This window comes from Lagopus muta, chromosome 8 (assembly GCF_023343835.1).
Source record: "Lagopus muta isolate bLagMut1 chromosome 8, bLagMut1 primary, whole genome shotgun sequence".
Lineage (NCBI taxonomy): Eukaryota > Metazoa > Chordata > Aves > Galliformes > Phasianidae > Lagopus > Lagopus muta.
The window spans coordinates 14,783,602-14,799,954 of record NC_064440.1 but is presented as its reverse complement, the minus strand read 5'-3'; the positions used below and the strand labels follow the sequence as shown (position 1 = coordinate 14,799,954).

Here is a 16,353-nt window from a genome sequence, read left to right as displayed (position 1 = left end):
CATGAGCAGGGTTCCCACACTGGACCCCAAAACCCTGCCACCCTCACCCCCTGGACCTGTCCACGATGCTGTAGAGGATCTCCTTGCCAGCACAGTTCTCACAGATGAGCACCAGGTAGCGAGGGGTGATGTACGCCTCATGTAGGGCCATGATCCGCTCGTGGTGCAGTGCCTTCAGGATCTCATACTCCTGCAGCACGCTCTGCTTCCTCTCTGCCTCATAGGGCACAATCTTGGCCATGAAGAGCTTTCCTGTGGCATTCTCTTTGCAGAGCCGAATTACCCCAAAGCGACCCCTGAGGCACAGTGTCATGTTCAGCCCCCTGTGCAGGATGCTCCAGGAGAACCCTGGCACAGCACCTCCCCCCTCTCCCCCCCCCCCCCCCCCACTCACTTCCTCACCTCGCTTTCTCATCCAGGAAAGTGTATGGCTTCTGGGGGACACCCTGCCGCAGTGCCGTGCCATCCGGGGCCCTGCTGTCACCTGAGGGTTCCTTGGAGGATAGAGTAGAGGCAGGCACCTCCCGGGCAGGGGGTGAGGCAGGGGGCATAGACACGAAGGATGTGACCATGTAGGGGGGCATTTTCCTGGTGGGTGCAGTGTTGGGAGTGGTGGACGCCGAGGGAGCAGGGGAGGGTTTGGATGGAGAGGGTGCTCTGGGTTGGTGGGAGACCCGCGTGGGCAAGGTGGGAGCAGATGTGTCCATGGGAGCAGCAGTGGTGCCTGTGTGGGGCATGGCAGTAGTCTGAGGGGCAGTGAACACCAGCTCTGGGGGCTCGCAGACAGTGATGTTGGGTGGGAGCTTGGGGTCTGGCTGTTCCCCCTCAGGGACACCTGGCTGCAGTGCCTGCTCAGGCTTCTGCAGCACTGCCTTGTGCTTGCGAGGTGGAGTGGTTGGGGGCAGCCCTGAGGCCGGGGGCTCCAACTGTGCCTGCGGTGTTTGGGTCGACCGGCTGGAAGCTGCCTTGTCAGGCACGGGGATGGCAGTGTTCTTGGCTGGAGCAGCATGGGAGTCTGCAGGGAGGAAGGAGAGCCATGAGCAGAGTTGTGGTATGTGCATCCAGGAACAGGGTGCAAACAGCATCCCACTGTCTAAATTCCTGGGCAAAGAGCCCCCAAAGCACTGTGCTGCTGCAGCCCCATGCCGCGGGGCTCACAGTGGGCACTGCCCTACGAGAACAGCTGGCTTACCCGTTGCCTCCAGGTGCACTTTGCCTGATGGGGTGCTGTAAGGCCCCTGCCCAGCTTTATTGATGCAGGCGACCCGGAACTTGGCTGCGCTGCCAGGGGGCAGCTCTGTCACGTTGAAGTAGCAGTCAGTGATGCCAGTGCTGACCAACTTCCACTCGTGCTCCCCTGCCGGCACAGAGACATGATGAGGTTCCGGCTGCACCCTGTCCCACTTTCCCAGGCCTCCAGCACCCATCCATGCAAGGGGGAGCGTTGTAGCCCAGCCAAAGGTGCCCCCAAGCAGAGTGGGGGCGGCCATGTTTCACTGGCCACGTACCCTCCAGCCTGTGCTCCAGCGTGTAGGTGCAGGGGGCTTTGCTCTCTGCGGGCTTCCATAGCACCAGCACCGTGTTCTTGTACTTCTGGGCGATCTCCGGGGTGCCTGGCCGCCCGGGAAGCCCTGCCAGGGGACACAGAGTAGGCAGGCTGGGTGCCTGGCCAGCAGAAAGGTATGTGGGCTCGGACACACAGGGAGATGCCTGTGCAGCAGCAGCCTGAAAAGCCTTGGAAGCCCCAAGTAGGGATGTGCAGAGCAGGGATCCAGTGCTCTGCCCTAGAGAGTCCCCAGCTCCATGGCTGTTTCACCGTGTTAGCAGCAGTGCCTAAGCATGCATCCCTCCTGCCAGAGCCAGCCCCGAGCAGCCCGAGCAAACAATCCCCAGCACCTGGTATGTGTTCTGTCCCTGTGGGACAGCACCTCTGTCCCCTGAGATCCCTCCACCCGTGTGTCCTTACGTGCCACAGCCAGCGTGCAGGAGCTGATGGCTGTGCCCATGGTGTTGGCGGCTGCACACTCATATAGCCCCGCATCCTTCCTGGAGACCTTGGAGATGGTGAGCATCTGTCGGCCGTCCTTGCAGGAGATGATGTTCAGCACGTTGTCTGCCTGCAGTGACCGCTTATCTGCAAAGGGGAGCAGAGGAAATCAGTGCTTCTGCTGCTCCCTGGGCACCCGCTCATTCAGGCAGCCCTGGCAGCAGCAGCCCCCACCTTTCATCCAGACAATTCTGGGGGTCGGGCAGCCAGCAGGCAGGCAGCAAAGAGTCAGGGCATCGCCCTCCAGGAGCACCTGGTCCTTCAGCTTGATGTGAAAAATGGGGGGGAAATCTGGAGAGCAGAGGGCATGGTGAGGACGGGGTGTCAGAGGATGACCCATGTGCTTCATATCCCTGTCATGCCTACCTGACTCGCTGGATGCATACTGCCGCCCAGCTGCAGAGCCATCCTCCCGCAGCACACTGGAGGGGATGCTGGGCTGTGAGGCCACCTTCTCCTTCTTCATCCGGGAGAGCCCCCAACGCTCCCAGCGTGACCGCTTCTGCCCCTCACCTGCGGGGACACGGGGGGAGAGGGTGGCTAAGACTGATTCCTGGGGGCTTACCAGGATACCTGCGTGGCAGTGCTGAGGCAGCTCGGCCCCAGGGTGCTCCCAGCTCCCAGCTCACCTTTGGCGGAGGCGGAGGAGCGGGTGCTGCCCTCCGAGCGCAGGGATTCGGAAGATGGTGCGGGTGCCGGGGGTGGTCCCACCTGGTCCTGCGCCACGACGCCCACCCGTCGCAGGCTGTCCCCCTCCGAGATGGAGCGGCGCAGCAGGGAGGGCCGCCGCTGACCCAGCTCCCCCGACCCCTCGTCCTCGGGCCGCTCGTCTGACAGGCTGCGCAGCCGCGAGGACACCCGCTCCATAGTGGCACTGATCTTCCGCCGCACTGCTACCACCGGCGACTCCCCGCCAGCCCCCGGCTCCGACTTGAGGCTCTCCGAGTCCCTGCGCTCCTTGGAGCTGCCCAAGCCCAGGCTCCAGGAGAAGCGGCGCCCGCGGGTCGGAGTGTCACCGCCTCCTTCCTCCCCTTTGCTCTTCCTCCTCTCTGGGGGTGGCGTGCGCTTGAGGAGCACAGACATCCTGCGGAGGAAGCTGCTGTCCTTCTCCACCTCGTGCAGGTCCTGCACCGACTTGGACTTCTCCAAGCCGGCGGGCTGGCTCCGGCGCAGCTCCAGGGGCACTCCGGCTGGTGTGGGCCGGTAAATGCCGTCGTCGCGGGCCGAGGGGCTGGCCAAGTGCCGGTCCTCAGAGCGGGAGCGGGTGAGGAGCTTCAGCCCACGGCTGAGGGATGACTCACGGCTCCGCTTGAATTTGGCCTCGAAGACCTCCTCAGAGTCAATGTCTTGGATGAGCAGGGAGGAGGAGGAGCCGGTAGGCTGCACCTCCTTCTTCTCCTCTGGTGCTGGTGCCGGTGCAGGGTGCTCAGCAGGGGCAGCAGGCTGGGGGGCTTCCTTGGTGGCCAGCTCCCCCTCCCACATGGCTCCCATCGCCTGCATCACCTCCGCATAGGAGGACATCTTAGGGGTGCGAGCACCAGGAGCCGAAGGCTGCTGTGGGGTGGCTGCTCTGGGCCTGGCAGCCCCCACCCCAGGGGTCCCTGTGGCTCTGGTGGCTTCAGCCTTGGTGGGCACCTTTTCCTCCGTCGGCTTCTTCCCCACAGTGGTGGTGGCAGCTCTGGCCTGGGACTGGGCCCGCTCCTCAGTGCTGGATCTCCTCTCCTGGGCAGCCTTGGCCGCAGGGGGCTGTGGTACAGTGGTCTCTGGCATCTGGGGCCGTGCCTCGGAGAGCGCCGAGAGCGATGGGGACTCCTTGAGCCGCTGGACCTCAGTGTGGGCCATCGGGATCTCCAGGGGTGCTCCGGAGCGGCGGTGCCGGACAATGGGCTCGGCATCGCCGTGGCTGAAGGAGCTGCTCTTCTGCAGGACGCGCTCCGGGGGCAGCAGGTGCGGCGTGGCTGCCTCACTGGACGCTGCCCGCACCAATCGCGGCACTGAGGGTGCCAGTTGCTCCATGCGGGGCGGCCACTGCCCCTTCTTGTTGGGGCTGACCCCAAGTGTTTCCAGGAGCGGACCCCGCAAGCCGCTGACCTTGCCATCGGCGGTGCCGCCCCGCAGCAGGCGCTGCCGCATCAGCTCCAGGCGCTGGGCATGCTCGTCCTCGGCCCCCCGCCGCCGTGGCAGCTCCATGGAGGCCGCCTTGGCCAGGGCACGACGAGGCTCTCGGCCCACCTCAGCCCCCTCCTCAAGGCCTGGGGGCCGGCTCAGCAGGGCACTGTCGGCCGAGCTGCCCCTCTTCAGCTCACCCCGGCGGGCGCTCTCTGGGGACTCCAGGCTGGAGCCCTTCCTCATGGCTTTGCGGGGATACTCGAGCCGCTTCTGGGCCTCGGGGTCCTCCTCATCAGAGGAGCTGGGTGCCTCCACCTCTGCACACTGCCGCCGTGGCCCTGGGGCCCTCGGCCTCTTCCCCAGGGCCACCACAGCCTTTCCCTTGGCCTCGCTCTGCCACTCCATGGCAGAGCCGTCCCCTGGCATGGCCACCTCCTGCCGCAGACCCTCAGCTGGCCCCGGCATCTCATCATCTGTGGGGATCTCGTTGAGGGACATGCGGGAGCCAGAGAACTCCACCTGGTGCGGCATGGGGATGAAGGGCAGCTCGTCCAGGTCATCCGAATCTGAGGAGGACGAGAGGGCTGGAGACTCCTTGAGGTGGCGAGGCACGGCGATGGAGAGGTGGTTGGAGGTGTCCTCCAGCAGCTCCGGGATTGGCCGTAGCACCATGTTGCACTTGTAGCTGATCTGTGAGCGCTGCAGTCCACGGACAGGGCTGGGTCAGGCCCAGGCAGGCACCACAGCACCATGCATGGCATCAGCCAGACACATTGCCCTCCTCCCACCCCAGCTCCTAACCCCACCTGCCATTTCCGACGGGAGAGGAAGAGCTTCAAGTGGTCAGTGCTGATGACCTTCCCCTTGGCCAGTGTCTGCAGGGAGAGGGGACAGCAAAGTCATTTAGACCCTACAGCAAGCCCTGAGCAACACTGCTGCCCCTGGGTGCTGCTCTGTGCTGGGACTCACCTTGAACCAGGGGTGCTCCAGAGTCTGTTCTGCATTGGGTCTCCTGTGAAGTAGCAGAGCCAGGTGAGGCCTGCATCCTGCCAGCCCCTCACCCAGCTCCTCCATCCCAACGGGGCATGTGGCCATGCCTCAGAAGGGGATGAGCTCCGCAGCACTCACAGCTTGTCATTGACCAGCACTTTGATGACGAAGCCCTTGGCCTCCCGAGTGAGCCCCTGGAACATCCTTTCCTCAAAAGCCACGTTGTAGTTGCGGATGTTCATCAGCGTTGTTTTGTCATTCTCACCCACGAAGGGGGAGATCCCGGTGAGGCTGTGAGGAGAGGACACTGTCACTGGGATGCAGGAAACAGTTTGACATGTCATGGGGACTGAGGTTTGTCCCAGTGCTATGGGCAGGAGCAGCCAGAGAGGAGGTGAAGAGCACGGAAAGGGAACAGAATAGGGATCTCTTCTTTGGGGATGCAGTGAGGCACTTACCACAGGTAGGCAATGACCCCCACCGGCCTGTGGAGAGAAGAGCAGGGTCACCACACAGTGCCAGTCCCTCAGCACAGTGGGGATGCCAGGTCTACCCAGCTGCCCTTACCAAACATCAGTGACAATGGAGACGGGGCTCTGGTTGACAATCTCGGGCCCCACGAACTCAGGTGTGCCATACTTGCAGTACTGCAGCTCATCAGGTGTCAGCTCCTGCGCGTTGCCGAAGTCGCAGATCCGGACCTGCTCACTGCTTGAATCTGCCATCAGGAGGTTTTCTGGCTACAGGAGAGTGCAGGGCAGGCTGGAGCTTGGCAGGAGGCTCCCACTGGGGAGAGGCACAGTGGGGCACAGGGGATGCCCCCTCTGCAGGGACCCAGGGTGCACTCACTTTGATGTCCAGGTGCAGGACTTGGTGCTGGTGAAGGTAGCAGATTCCCTCAAGGATCTGCCGCATGTAGGAGCGGACCTGCGAGGGAGCAGAGGTGGGGTGGCACCAGGCAGCAGGGAGCCCGATGAGGTTGGCAGACGCCACCTCCTTTTGGCACCATGGGAGGGAGCAGACACTGGTATCCCAGCCACCAATTGTCTCCCTGCCTACTTCACCCACCTCAGACTCACACACTGAGGGCTTCCTTGCCATCCTGTCCAGCAGCTCATCCTCAGCACAGCTGGGAACGGTCAAGGAGCACAGACAACGTTGTGCCCGTGCCTTCCTCCCACCTTGCTCCCATGCACTCACTTTGCCCCTCAGCCCTCCCCTGACCCCCACACCATGCTCCTGGAGGATACAGCTCCATCACCATGATGACTGCGTTCTTCTTCTCAAAGGCATCGTGAAAGAAGACGATGCGCTCATGATCGAGCTGTGAGAGGATGTGCAGCTCCCGGCGTGCTGACTGCTTGGCCTTTGTCCTGCCAGGAACAAACTTCGCAGCAAAGTCCAGGTGGCTGCTCTTCTCTGTCACTCTCCGCAGGTAGGAGAAAGCCCCCCTGCAACATGCCAGTGGGATGAGGAGGTTGGGAGGGAAGACCTCCCCATCGCTGAGAAGCTGGGGTAGGCACTTATGCCCGCAGGGAAATGCCCCAGGACCATTGCTGGAGGATGACGACTCTCCTCAGAGGATCTCCTGGCCCCGTACCTCCCGATCTCCTCATGCACATCATAGTAGTCAGTCAGGCGTCGTGCCTTGTGCAGCGCATCTTCCTCCATGGTGGCATCGGCTGCAGGCTGGGCTGGAGGAAGGAGAGGTGCTGTCAGGGTTGAGCAAGGGGCTGGGGGCAGACCCACAGTGCAGGGCCAAGGGGATCTGGTTGGCTGTACCTGTGCGCACCACCAGCTCAGCCTTGCAGGAGACCTCTCCTGCCAGGTTCCTGGCCGTGCAGGTGTATACCCCATTGTCGGGCTCAGCAGCACCCAGCACCACTAGGGAGCACTCATTGTCCTCGTAAACAAAGCTCAGATGGCTGCTCTCTTCCAGCAGCTCCCCATCCTGGGGGTATAGCAGGTGTCAGGGGACAGACCTATGCCATCCCCCCACCAGCTCCCAATGCCAGCACCTGTAGCACACTGTGTCACCTGGGGAGAGCACAAACCCAAAGCCCCAGTACAAGGAGCCCAAACCAGAGAGAGAGGGGAGCAGCAGCTGTGTGTCTGGTGGGCTGTGTGTCAGGACAAGGTGCTGGTGTCCCATCCCACCTTGTACCACATGATGTCCGGCAGCGGTTTGCCCTCTACCACCACGGCAAAGCGGGGCGTCTCCCCTTCCTGGGCATCGATGTCCTCCATGATGGACTCAAAACGCGGTGCCTCTGCCAAGAGATGGGGCATGGGACACCATAGGGCAGTGTCACACCAACACACTGAGAATGGGGCATCATGGGCAGTGCTACTCAATGGACGTGGACATGGGGTAGAGTGGGGCTGCATCTCCCCTTTATAGATGGATGTGAGGTGCTGTGGGGCAGCGCCAGCCATGACACGGATGTGGGGTATTGTGGAGCTTCCCTCATGGCTCTTGGCTATGGAGCAATGCATGTCATACACGGGTAAGGGGCACCATGCAGCAGTGATATTCATAGCACGTGGCCAAGGGGCACCATGGGTCATGGCACAGTGCCACCCACGGGGGTAGCATCACCCATGGCACAGTGCTAGCCCGTGCACATGATCATGGGGCATGTGGGATGCCTCCACTCAAATCAGATAAGACACCAGACATGCATGTAGCTCACAGGCTTTCAGCCCCATGGGGCACTACCACCCAATAGGACAGAATTCCCACGGTGTATGAGTACGGATCACGGATGAGCAATGCCATGCAATGGGGCAGTGCCCCCTATGGCATACAGCCATGGCGCACCACGAAGGCAGTGCTACCCTATGGGAGGATACCAACCCCACAGCAGAGGGGCACAGCCCCCCGGCACGGGGGCACCTACCTGCGAGGTGGAGGTGGAGGGTGCAGCGGGCAGTGCCGTGGTGGTTGCTCACCTCGCAGGCCAGCAGCCCTGCAGCCCCCCGACCCACGTGCAGCAGCCGCAGGCAGTGCTGGTCATCATCCGGCATCGTCATCTCGCACGTGCCCTCCTGCTCCCCCAGCACCTGCCCGCCCCTGTGGGCACACACCATCAGCTCTGCACGTCACCCTTGGGTGCGTGCCCCCAAGGAACGCCTAGGGTGCGTCCTACCTCTTCCAGATGACAGTGGCCTCCACGTGGTTGATGGTGATGGTGATGGAGGCTGGTTGGCCCTCCACCACGTATACTACATCAGGCTTATCCAGGATGACTGGAGCCTCATCCAGGTAGGGACCTGCCACACATTTTGTCACCACTCCTCCAGATCCCACACCCAGCCCTGGGCTTGCAGCCGCCCATTCTGCCTCTCTACCCCAGCACCCTGCTGTGCACTCACCTCGATCTAAGAGCTTCACAGGCCCCACCAGTGGGGAGGGCTTGCTGTTGGTCTTGGGGGTGGCAGTAATGACACGAAAGAGGTACTGGGCCCCCTTGGTGAGCCCGTGCACTGTGTAGGTAGTGTCCCGCACGCCAGCCACCAGCACCATCCACTGTGTCATGCCCAGCACTTGCATTTGCACCACATATGTCACTGAGCTGGGGTCTGTATGGGGACAGGGTCAGTGTGTATGGGGTCAGAGCCCCCATTACTGTGTCACAGCAATGCCCACCCCCTGTAGCCCCTCACCTATGGCCGTGTCTAGCCACTTGGGCTTGTTCCATGTCAGTGTGATGGCTCTGCCGGTCACTGAGGCCACTGTGGGAGGCCCATCCGGGGGGGTTGGCACCACATCTGCATGAGAGAGGTGGGGAGTGGGGTGAGCCTCCAGGAGACCCCATCAGCACCAACTCCCTCACAAACTGCACTACCCTGTGGTCCCATCTGCTGTCACCTTGTTATAGGGACACTGAGTTCCAGATCTGGGGCACAGGGGTAGCAGCCCCCGGTGGTGACCCCACTTACCTGTGACATAGAGGTGTGCATAGCATGTGGCCTTCCCTACTTTGTTGGCAATGACACTTTTATAGACGCCAGCATGAGTGTGGCTGACGGCTCTGAACACCAAGCGATGCACATCCTTATCTGCAGGAATGGATGCAAGAGCCCATCAGTGTGGTGCAAGCTCCCTTCCTGGGCAGTGTTGCGCCCAGGAGAAGGTGGCTGTAGCCAAGGGGAGAGCAATGGGTAACCCTACATTGCATCATCTTGCGATCATCAGTGCTGTCAATGCGCGACCCGTTGTGAAACCAGGTGATGGATGGATATGGCATCCCAGCCACCTGGCATTCCAGCACCGCCTCCTTGGACTCCACCACCTCCAGATTGTGCAGTGGCTTCAGGAAGTCGGGCATGGTGAAGCATTCCGCCTCGGTCTCCGCCTGCTCTGGTTCCTCTGGGATGGATGGCATCTTCTCCAGTTTGGAGCTGTGGGCACCTGTGATGAGCACAGTGCGCCCAGCCCAGCCCCAGCAGCACAAAGCTGCCTGGCAAAGCTGGGGCACGTCCCATGGGCACCATGCAGGGGGACACCATCTTACATCTGGGAGGCAGCAGATGGCCGTGGCTCCTCCACATAGAGCTCGGCGGAGCACTCCACGTGGCCATGGATGTTCCTGGCAGTCACCATGTAGTGCCCCTCATCCTCACTGCTCACATGCACAATGACCAATGAGTGCAGCCCCCCATCCCGCTGGATACGCACGTTCTCCCCTTCCTGCACCATCTGGCCTGTGTGGAGACATGCATATGGCATAAGCAGCCCCAGAACAGCCCTTGGTGTCTCTGGCCCACTGCCTTGGATGCTCCAAGACCAAGGCTGGGTTTCCCCTAGGAGTGCAGACCCCATGGGATGAGGGACATAAGATAGAGGCCATGGAACAGGGGTTACCAAAGTGGCTCCAGGTGACTGTCGGCGCAGGGGTCCCGCTGACCATGCAGTCAAAGCGTGCTGTCCGTCCTTCCACCACGTCCACATCCTCCAGTTTGCGGGTGAAGAGTGGCTGCACGGAGGGCTTCACCGTCAGCCGGGCGCTGCAGGTCAGCTCATCTGCAAGGAGAGCACGGCGGGGTGAAACCCTCATGGCCAGAGGCAGAGCTGAACACATGGGGCAGGGCACAGCATGTCACCCCATGGGGGCTGTGGGGCTCAGAGTGCACGTGCAAGGCATCCAGGCACAGTGCTTGGGCTCTGCTGGCTGAGTGCCACCTCCTTCCCTTCAAACAATAGAGATGCCATCTGGCGGGTGTAGCGGGAGGGTGCATTGTCCTTCTGGGGCAGGGGGTCACAGTTGGGGGTGCAAATGCAATGCAGTGGGGATGGTTGTAGCAGGGACTCACTGATGGGGTCTCTGCCCACTTTAGGAGGGGAATGGGACAGAGACACTTGTCCCTGGGTGGCGAAGGAGAGACATAGGTTGTGCGTAGGGGGAAGTGCAGAGGGCACAGGACAGGGCAGCTAGCAGTGTGCAGTGGTTCCTGCCACCAGTGGCATCTTTGGAGAAGAGGGTAGGCCCCTTGCCAAATGCCCACATCCCTGTGCTGGGCTAGCAGGGGCATGTCAGTAACAGGAGCCCAGAGGATCTGGAGCCTGGGGATGGGTACAGCTGTGCTGCAAGCAGCTCCGGGGAAGGCATGCAGTTCTTGATGCATGGTACGGTCATGACACAAACATCTCCCAGTGCCTGGGTGCTGCACGGCTGCTGGAGGGGAGTTGAGTAGGGTGGGCTGCAGGCTTAGGCTCAGGCTCACTGATTGGTGCCCTTCCATGGGGCACTAGAGCCCATGAAGTTGTCCAGCACCAGCTGCTGGGGGCACAAATAGCTCTCTAACCCCCCACCCTCTCCAGCACTCAGCTATGCTTTGGGATGGAAATGTGCCAATCCCCTCAGCATCACACCAAGGCTGGATCCCGAGAGATACCCCTGAGGGCTGTGTGCCCACAGCTTACCTTTGGCTGTGCTGAGCTTGCAGGTGTAGATGCCGCTGTCGTCCTCGTGCACGGAGGTGAGCAGCAGCTTGCACTTGCGCCCGTCAAAATGCATCTTGCATTTGAGCAGGGCGGGCTGGAGCAGCCGGCCCCGTGACAGCCAGTCCACATCCATGTCTGGCGGGCCAGCTACCAGGCACTCAAAGAGTGCCAGCTCCCCCGCCCCGACCACCACGTCCTGCAGGGGAGCCACCACAGCCAGGGACTGGCACTCGGGCCGAGCTGCCCGGGAAGTGGGGAGAAAGAGAGAGAAAGAGAGATGCATCTCAGCAACTGAAAAGCAACTATGGGGGGATGGCAAGGAGGGGGCCGTGCAGGGCAGGGGCATGCGGGGAAGAGGCCCGGTGCAACGGGCAGGGAGCGGGATGCAGGCAAAGGGGTGCAGCGGGGAGGAGGTTGGGGCAAGATGTGGAAAGCGGAGCTGAGCCAGGGTGGGGGGCAGAGGGAAGGCGATGGGGAGGGTGAGGGGAAGTGTCCGTGCCAGGAACACACCACACAGCGCTTTACCAAACAGATTTTATTAGAGCTACAAAAAGGGTCACGGCCTCGCAGCCCACATCCCACCAAGCCCACCCACCCTGGGGAGAAGAGACCCAGAGCCGGCGCTGCTTCTGCGGCTGGAACTAGGCAGACCCTAGGGTCATGGCCCCAGCACGGGGGTCCCCGAGTCCCTTGTCCCCCACACTCTGAGGTGGGAGCCATTGCATCACGTTCCCTTTCCTACAGCCCTGGCTGGCACAGAGCAGCCATGGGGCCAAGCTCCCTGCTCCCTTCCCCTGAGCGGTGAGGAGAGGAGCAGCAGGACACGCAGACATAGACACACAGATGGAGCAAGACACCAGACAGCATTGGGCAGCCGCCCTAGCCCGGCTGAGGGGATGCCTGGCGCTACCGACCACTCCCCACCCACTGCTCGGCCCTGGTGACACAGTGCCCGGCCACCCCACATGCCCCACACCCGCCGTCGAGGGCCCGCGCGTCCCCGCAGTGCGTCCAGGACGAGGCGGCGAATGGAGCAGAAGGTAATAATGCAAGGTGAGGTCCACTGCCTAAGAGGTGTCCAACTAAGAGCCCCCGTGGCTCTGAGAGATGAACCCCCTTATCGTACTCCCCCTGCGTACAGACAAAAACCGCAGTCAGCAAGCAGAAGGGTTAGTGCAGCGGAGACGGGGCCGGCACACACACACATGCCAACACGCAACGCTGTGTGCCACAGACATGGAGCACGGCAAGGGGACTGGTGCCTCAGCCATCACCCATCCATTCGCTGGGTGCGTGCCTGGCTCCCATGGCCACTCCTGTGCCACCACGCTTCACCGGGAGCGGGGGCCTGGCAGGACAGAAGCAGTGCAGCAAAGGCTGGGGTGGGATTGGGACAGCTCAGGGACTCAGGCAGCCGTCAGCAGGGAAGGCTGGGGGAAGCAGGGCACACAAAGCAAAGGGCAAGAGAAAGGCAGCATCACTCATCCCCTTCCTGCAAGTCCCTTGGTCCGTGCCACTCCCCACGCATATAAGGGGCCCTAGGAGGATGCTGGAGCCCACGGCAGAGCTGGGGAGGGGTAGTCCAGCCCCAGGTACTATGGGGCCTGCTCTGAGCTGGGAGCAAGCAGGTGGGAGAGCTCTCTCTGAGCTGTCCCCTGGGCACAGCTTGCAGGTAGGGAAGGAAGGAGCTGTGTGCATGGTGGAGGGACATGTCCCCTGCAGGGCCACTAAGGGCAAGAGCCCCCTCTGCACAGCTAGGGCCAGCACCCAGCCCCAGCATGGCGACAAGGGGACTTAAGGTAAAGCTATGCTGGTGGAGCAGCAGCCTCTGGGTCAGGCTGGGGACACTGACACAGCTGGGCAGCGGGGCCCACTATTGTGGGGCTGCACATTTGGATTGGGCAGTGGGGCAGCCTGCCTTCTTCTGTGGAGCCAGCTTCTGCAGCAGTATGACCACTCCGTGTCCCCTTCCTGCCACCCCGCCACACACTGCCTTTCCCACACTGGGCTCACGCCCACCTGCTCTGCAGCAGGGAAGGGCAAGAAGCAGCACCACCGAGAAGGGGTCTGCAGCAGCCCCTTCCCCACGCAGCTCATGCAGGGTGCTGGAACTGGCCAGCCCCATGGGGAAATGGGGACGCCCTCGCGGAGCTTTACCTCTGACCTCCAGCTTGGCCTCGCACTGCTTGGTGCCATACTCGTTGACAGCCTTGCAGGTGTAGAAGCCGGTGTCAGTGCGCTCAGCCGCCAGGATGTGCAGTGTGTACAGACCCCGAGCCCCCTCCGCCTCCTCTGCATGGTGACGACGGCCGTACTTCACAGGCTGCCGGTTCCGCAGCCTGCTCAGGGACATGGGCAGAGAGGCACTGTCACAGCTGGCTCCATAGAAAGCCCCATTCTCCTCAATTTCAACAAGACCAAGACCAGAGCTCCTCTCCTTGGTGCTGCTCTGAGCTGGCAGACCCCAAATTGGGACATCCCCATGCCTGCCCCCTTTCCTGCCGTACTGTGACCCAGTGAACATCAGGACTCACCAGTAAATGATGGGCTTGGGCTCTCCACGGACGCGGACACTCATGCTGACATCCTGCCCCTCCAGCACCGACTGGTCCAACAGAGCCACCTGACGAAGAGGAGGTCAGGAAGCAGCCAGTACCCACCACCCTGGGGCCACGTGGCCCTGCCACCACCCCAGGGACCACCTGTCCCCCATCATAGAGCCCTAGAGCACCGCAGGGCACAGCTCCTTCTCTGTCAGGTCCCAGGGGGCTCTCAGCTCACCTCAAATGTGGGTGCAGCCTTGAAACTGCTCTCCGAAGAGCTGTGGGCAGCCCCATGCTCCGCTCTGGGCTGCAGCTTCATGGCTGGTCGGTGCTGCGGGGTCCCAGACTCAGGGAACTCTTCTAGTGGGCTCAGGTACTCTTCGTCTGAGGTGATGGGGCTGACCTGGCCCAGGGGGGGGGCCAGGTTCCCATGCCGCTCCACGGCGGGGGCTAGCAGGAGAGGGTAGGTAAGGAGCTGGCAGCAAGCAGAGCCAGGCAGGGGGCTTGGGGACCCTTCCCCACCATTCTGTGCCTGGAGGTGCCCAGGCATGCCCACCCCATGCTGCATCCCGCCGGGAACAGCACGGTAGCCGGCAGCGAAGGGGTGCTGGGCTGCGCGGGGGGTGGGTGCGAAACACGCCCCGGGGCTGATAAGCGGACGCGATATCCCGCAAGGCGACAGCGGGGCTCAAGTGGCTCTTACGCAGCAGGCCGTGCTCCCATCCTTAAGCCGCCCGGATTCCGGGAATGGCTGCCCCTGCCGCGAGCCGGCAGAAGGCTGAAGGTGACATTGGCAGCTGCGCTTCCCTCGCAGCCCGGACGGCCGCTCCCGGGGTCCGAGCTCGGCATAGAGGGGAGCACGCGTGGGCAGAGGAGCCGGCGTGGGGGGAGCGTGGGGCCGGGACGGGGGTGAGATGTGTGCGGGGCCGGGGGCGAGCGTGCTGCCGGCAGAGCGCTGCCCGAGGTGGGGGGGCTGGCCCCGCTCCAGCCCGGCCGTGGCCGCCGCCGTTCCCCCTCCCGCCGCCCCCCCCACCAGCAGATCCCCTTACGGAGCTGCCGAAGCGGGGAAGCGGGCGGGCTGCCCGGTGACGGCTCGGCCCGGTGACGGCTCGGCCCCTCACCCCCCTCGTTGCCCCCGTGCAGCAGCAGCAGAGCGGTCCCCCAGGGTCCCGCTGGTCCCCCAGGGCTCCCCGCAGCCCCTCCGCCCGCAGCCCTCCGGTGCCCCCCGCACTCACCGGAGGGGCTGCGGCCCCCTCCCCGAGCAGGACCGAACCGCGGGAGCGCCGCTGTCGTTGCCGGGGCCGGGGCCGATGCGGCGGCGCCGGGCGCACATCCAGCCCGGAGCGCTGAGCCCTCCCCGGCCGAGCGCCGCCCCGGCCCCGCGCCGCCGCCCGGCCCCCGGGGCTGGGCCTGAATCGGGGGAGGGCCCAGCGGCGGTCTGGGGGCTGCCGACCCCTTCCCTTCCCTTCCGGCCGCGGGGGAGAGCGGCCCCGAGGGGCGGCAGCTGCCTAGCAGTGCGCTCAGCGCCCCGGGTCGCCGCGGGGCAGCGGGGATCGGGGATCCTGCAGCTCCCCGGGGCTCTGCGCTCCCCAGGGGAAGTCCTGGGATGGGGATCCCCGGATGGCGGAGGGCATGCTGGGCATCAGCGCAGGCTGCGTGTCGGTGGGCAGCTGGGGTGCCCCGCGAGGCACGGAACTTGCCAACTCGTTGGGGATGCTCGGAGCCTGACCCCGCTCCCCCCACGGCAGAACCCGGCAGCGAGTCAGCTGCTTCGGTTCAGACAGAGCCTTGTAGGGTAAGGAAGCCGCTTTCCTAGCAGTGACAGCAGAGCTGGCAGGCAGCCCGTCGCCTCGCTGGCCCTCTCGCCGCCCCCCGCTGCCTGCATCCCGGCCGCCGGCACTCACCGGGCCGTACGCTGAGGATGGCGCTGCAGCAGGTGGCTCCCACCTCGTTGGCCGCCGTCACCGTGTAGAGACCGGCGTCGGCCACCCGGGCGCTCCTGACCAGCAAGGTGTGCCGCTCACCCTCCGCCTTGATGGGCCGTGCCGTGCTGCTCCTCAGCGGCACCCCGTCCTTCCTCCAGGACACTGCGGGCAGAAGCAGGGTCACTTCAGGACCATCCCGGGATAGGAGAGTCCTCACTCCCCCGGTTGTCAGCACAGGTCTCTGCTCGACTTGGCGACCGTTTTGCCATCGGGAGCAGCCCCAGGTCCCCAAGGACCCTGATGGAGAGAGGCCCCTCTAAGGTTACTGGCATCCTCCTGCCCTCCAGTGGAGGATGGAGGAGGGAACCAGAGCTTCTTTGCTCGTTGCCAGCCTTTGCCAGCTGCTCCGTGCCTGGTGCCTCCTCCTACTATCCCAGCACAGGAAGATCACAGAGGTTCTGCCTGCCCCCTGCCCTTTGCACCGCACCCTGGCACTTTGCTTCCTGAGGAGCGCAGAGCCACAGCTCAGCCACACAGTTCAGGTGGCCCCAAGGGACCGGGACAGGCAGAGGGATCATGCCAGAGCCCATTGCGCTCTCATGCCCCATGACCACTCACCTTCTGGCTGTGGGTTGGCTGTGACAATGCACTTGAGCAGCACCTCTGTCCCCACAGCCACCGCTGTGTCCTGGATGGGGATCTCAAAGATGGGCGCTTCCAGGGGATCTTCGCCCGCTGAGACGTAGGAGTCATCGGAGGACTCTGCACAGGGAGAGATGGCCCCACGGCCAT

General features: G+C 63.4%; 2 protein-coding genes across 2 annotated transcripts in view; one reads left to right on the top strand and one right to left on the bottom strand.

Moving 5' to 3' along the window:
- Positions 1-16,353, top strand: part of LOC125696601 (aspartyl aminopeptidase) — a 43,952-nt gene that overhangs the window by 87 nt on the left and 27,512 nt on the right. The gene's annotated exons all lie outside the window — the stretch shown is intronic.
- The window catches only part of SPEG (striated muscle enriched protein kinase), a 31,124-nt gene that overhangs the window by 2,342 nt on the left and 12,429 nt on the right, over positions 1-16,353 (bottom strand). The window contains 33 exon segments of the mRNA XM_048952464.1: positions 57-296; positions 403-1,015; positions 1,193-1,357; positions 1,509-1,631; positions 1,967-2,134; positions 2,222-2,338; positions 2,414-2,560; positions 2,677-4,855; positions 4,963-5,031; positions 5,126-5,168; positions 5,285-5,437; positions 5,605-5,631; positions 5,714-5,886; positions 5,996-6,073; positions 6,215-6,275; positions 6,397-6,597; positions 6,747-6,840; positions 6,929-7,097; positions 7,304-7,416; positions 8,047-8,219; positions 8,296-8,419; positions 8,522-8,728; positions 8,813-8,917; positions 9,089-9,208; positions 9,321-9,550; positions 9,664-9,853; positions 10,014-10,172; positions 11,073-11,333; positions 13,251-13,432; positions 13,628-13,716; positions 13,875-14,086; positions 15,541-15,723; positions 16,180-16,323. Of these exon segments, the coding sequence (XP_048808421.1) occupies positions 57-296; positions 403-1,015; positions 1,193-1,357; positions 1,509-1,631; positions 1,967-2,134; positions 2,222-2,338; positions 2,414-2,560; positions 2,677-4,855; positions 4,963-5,031; positions 5,126-5,168; positions 5,285-5,437; positions 5,605-5,631; positions 5,714-5,886; positions 5,996-6,073; positions 6,215-6,275; positions 6,397-6,597; positions 6,747-6,840; positions 6,929-7,097; positions 7,304-7,416; positions 8,047-8,219; positions 8,296-8,419; positions 8,522-8,728; positions 8,813-8,917; positions 9,089-9,208; positions 9,321-9,550; positions 9,664-9,853; positions 10,014-10,172; positions 11,073-11,333; positions 13,251-13,432; positions 13,628-13,716; positions 13,875-14,086; positions 15,541-15,723; positions 16,180-16,323 (7,312 nt within the window).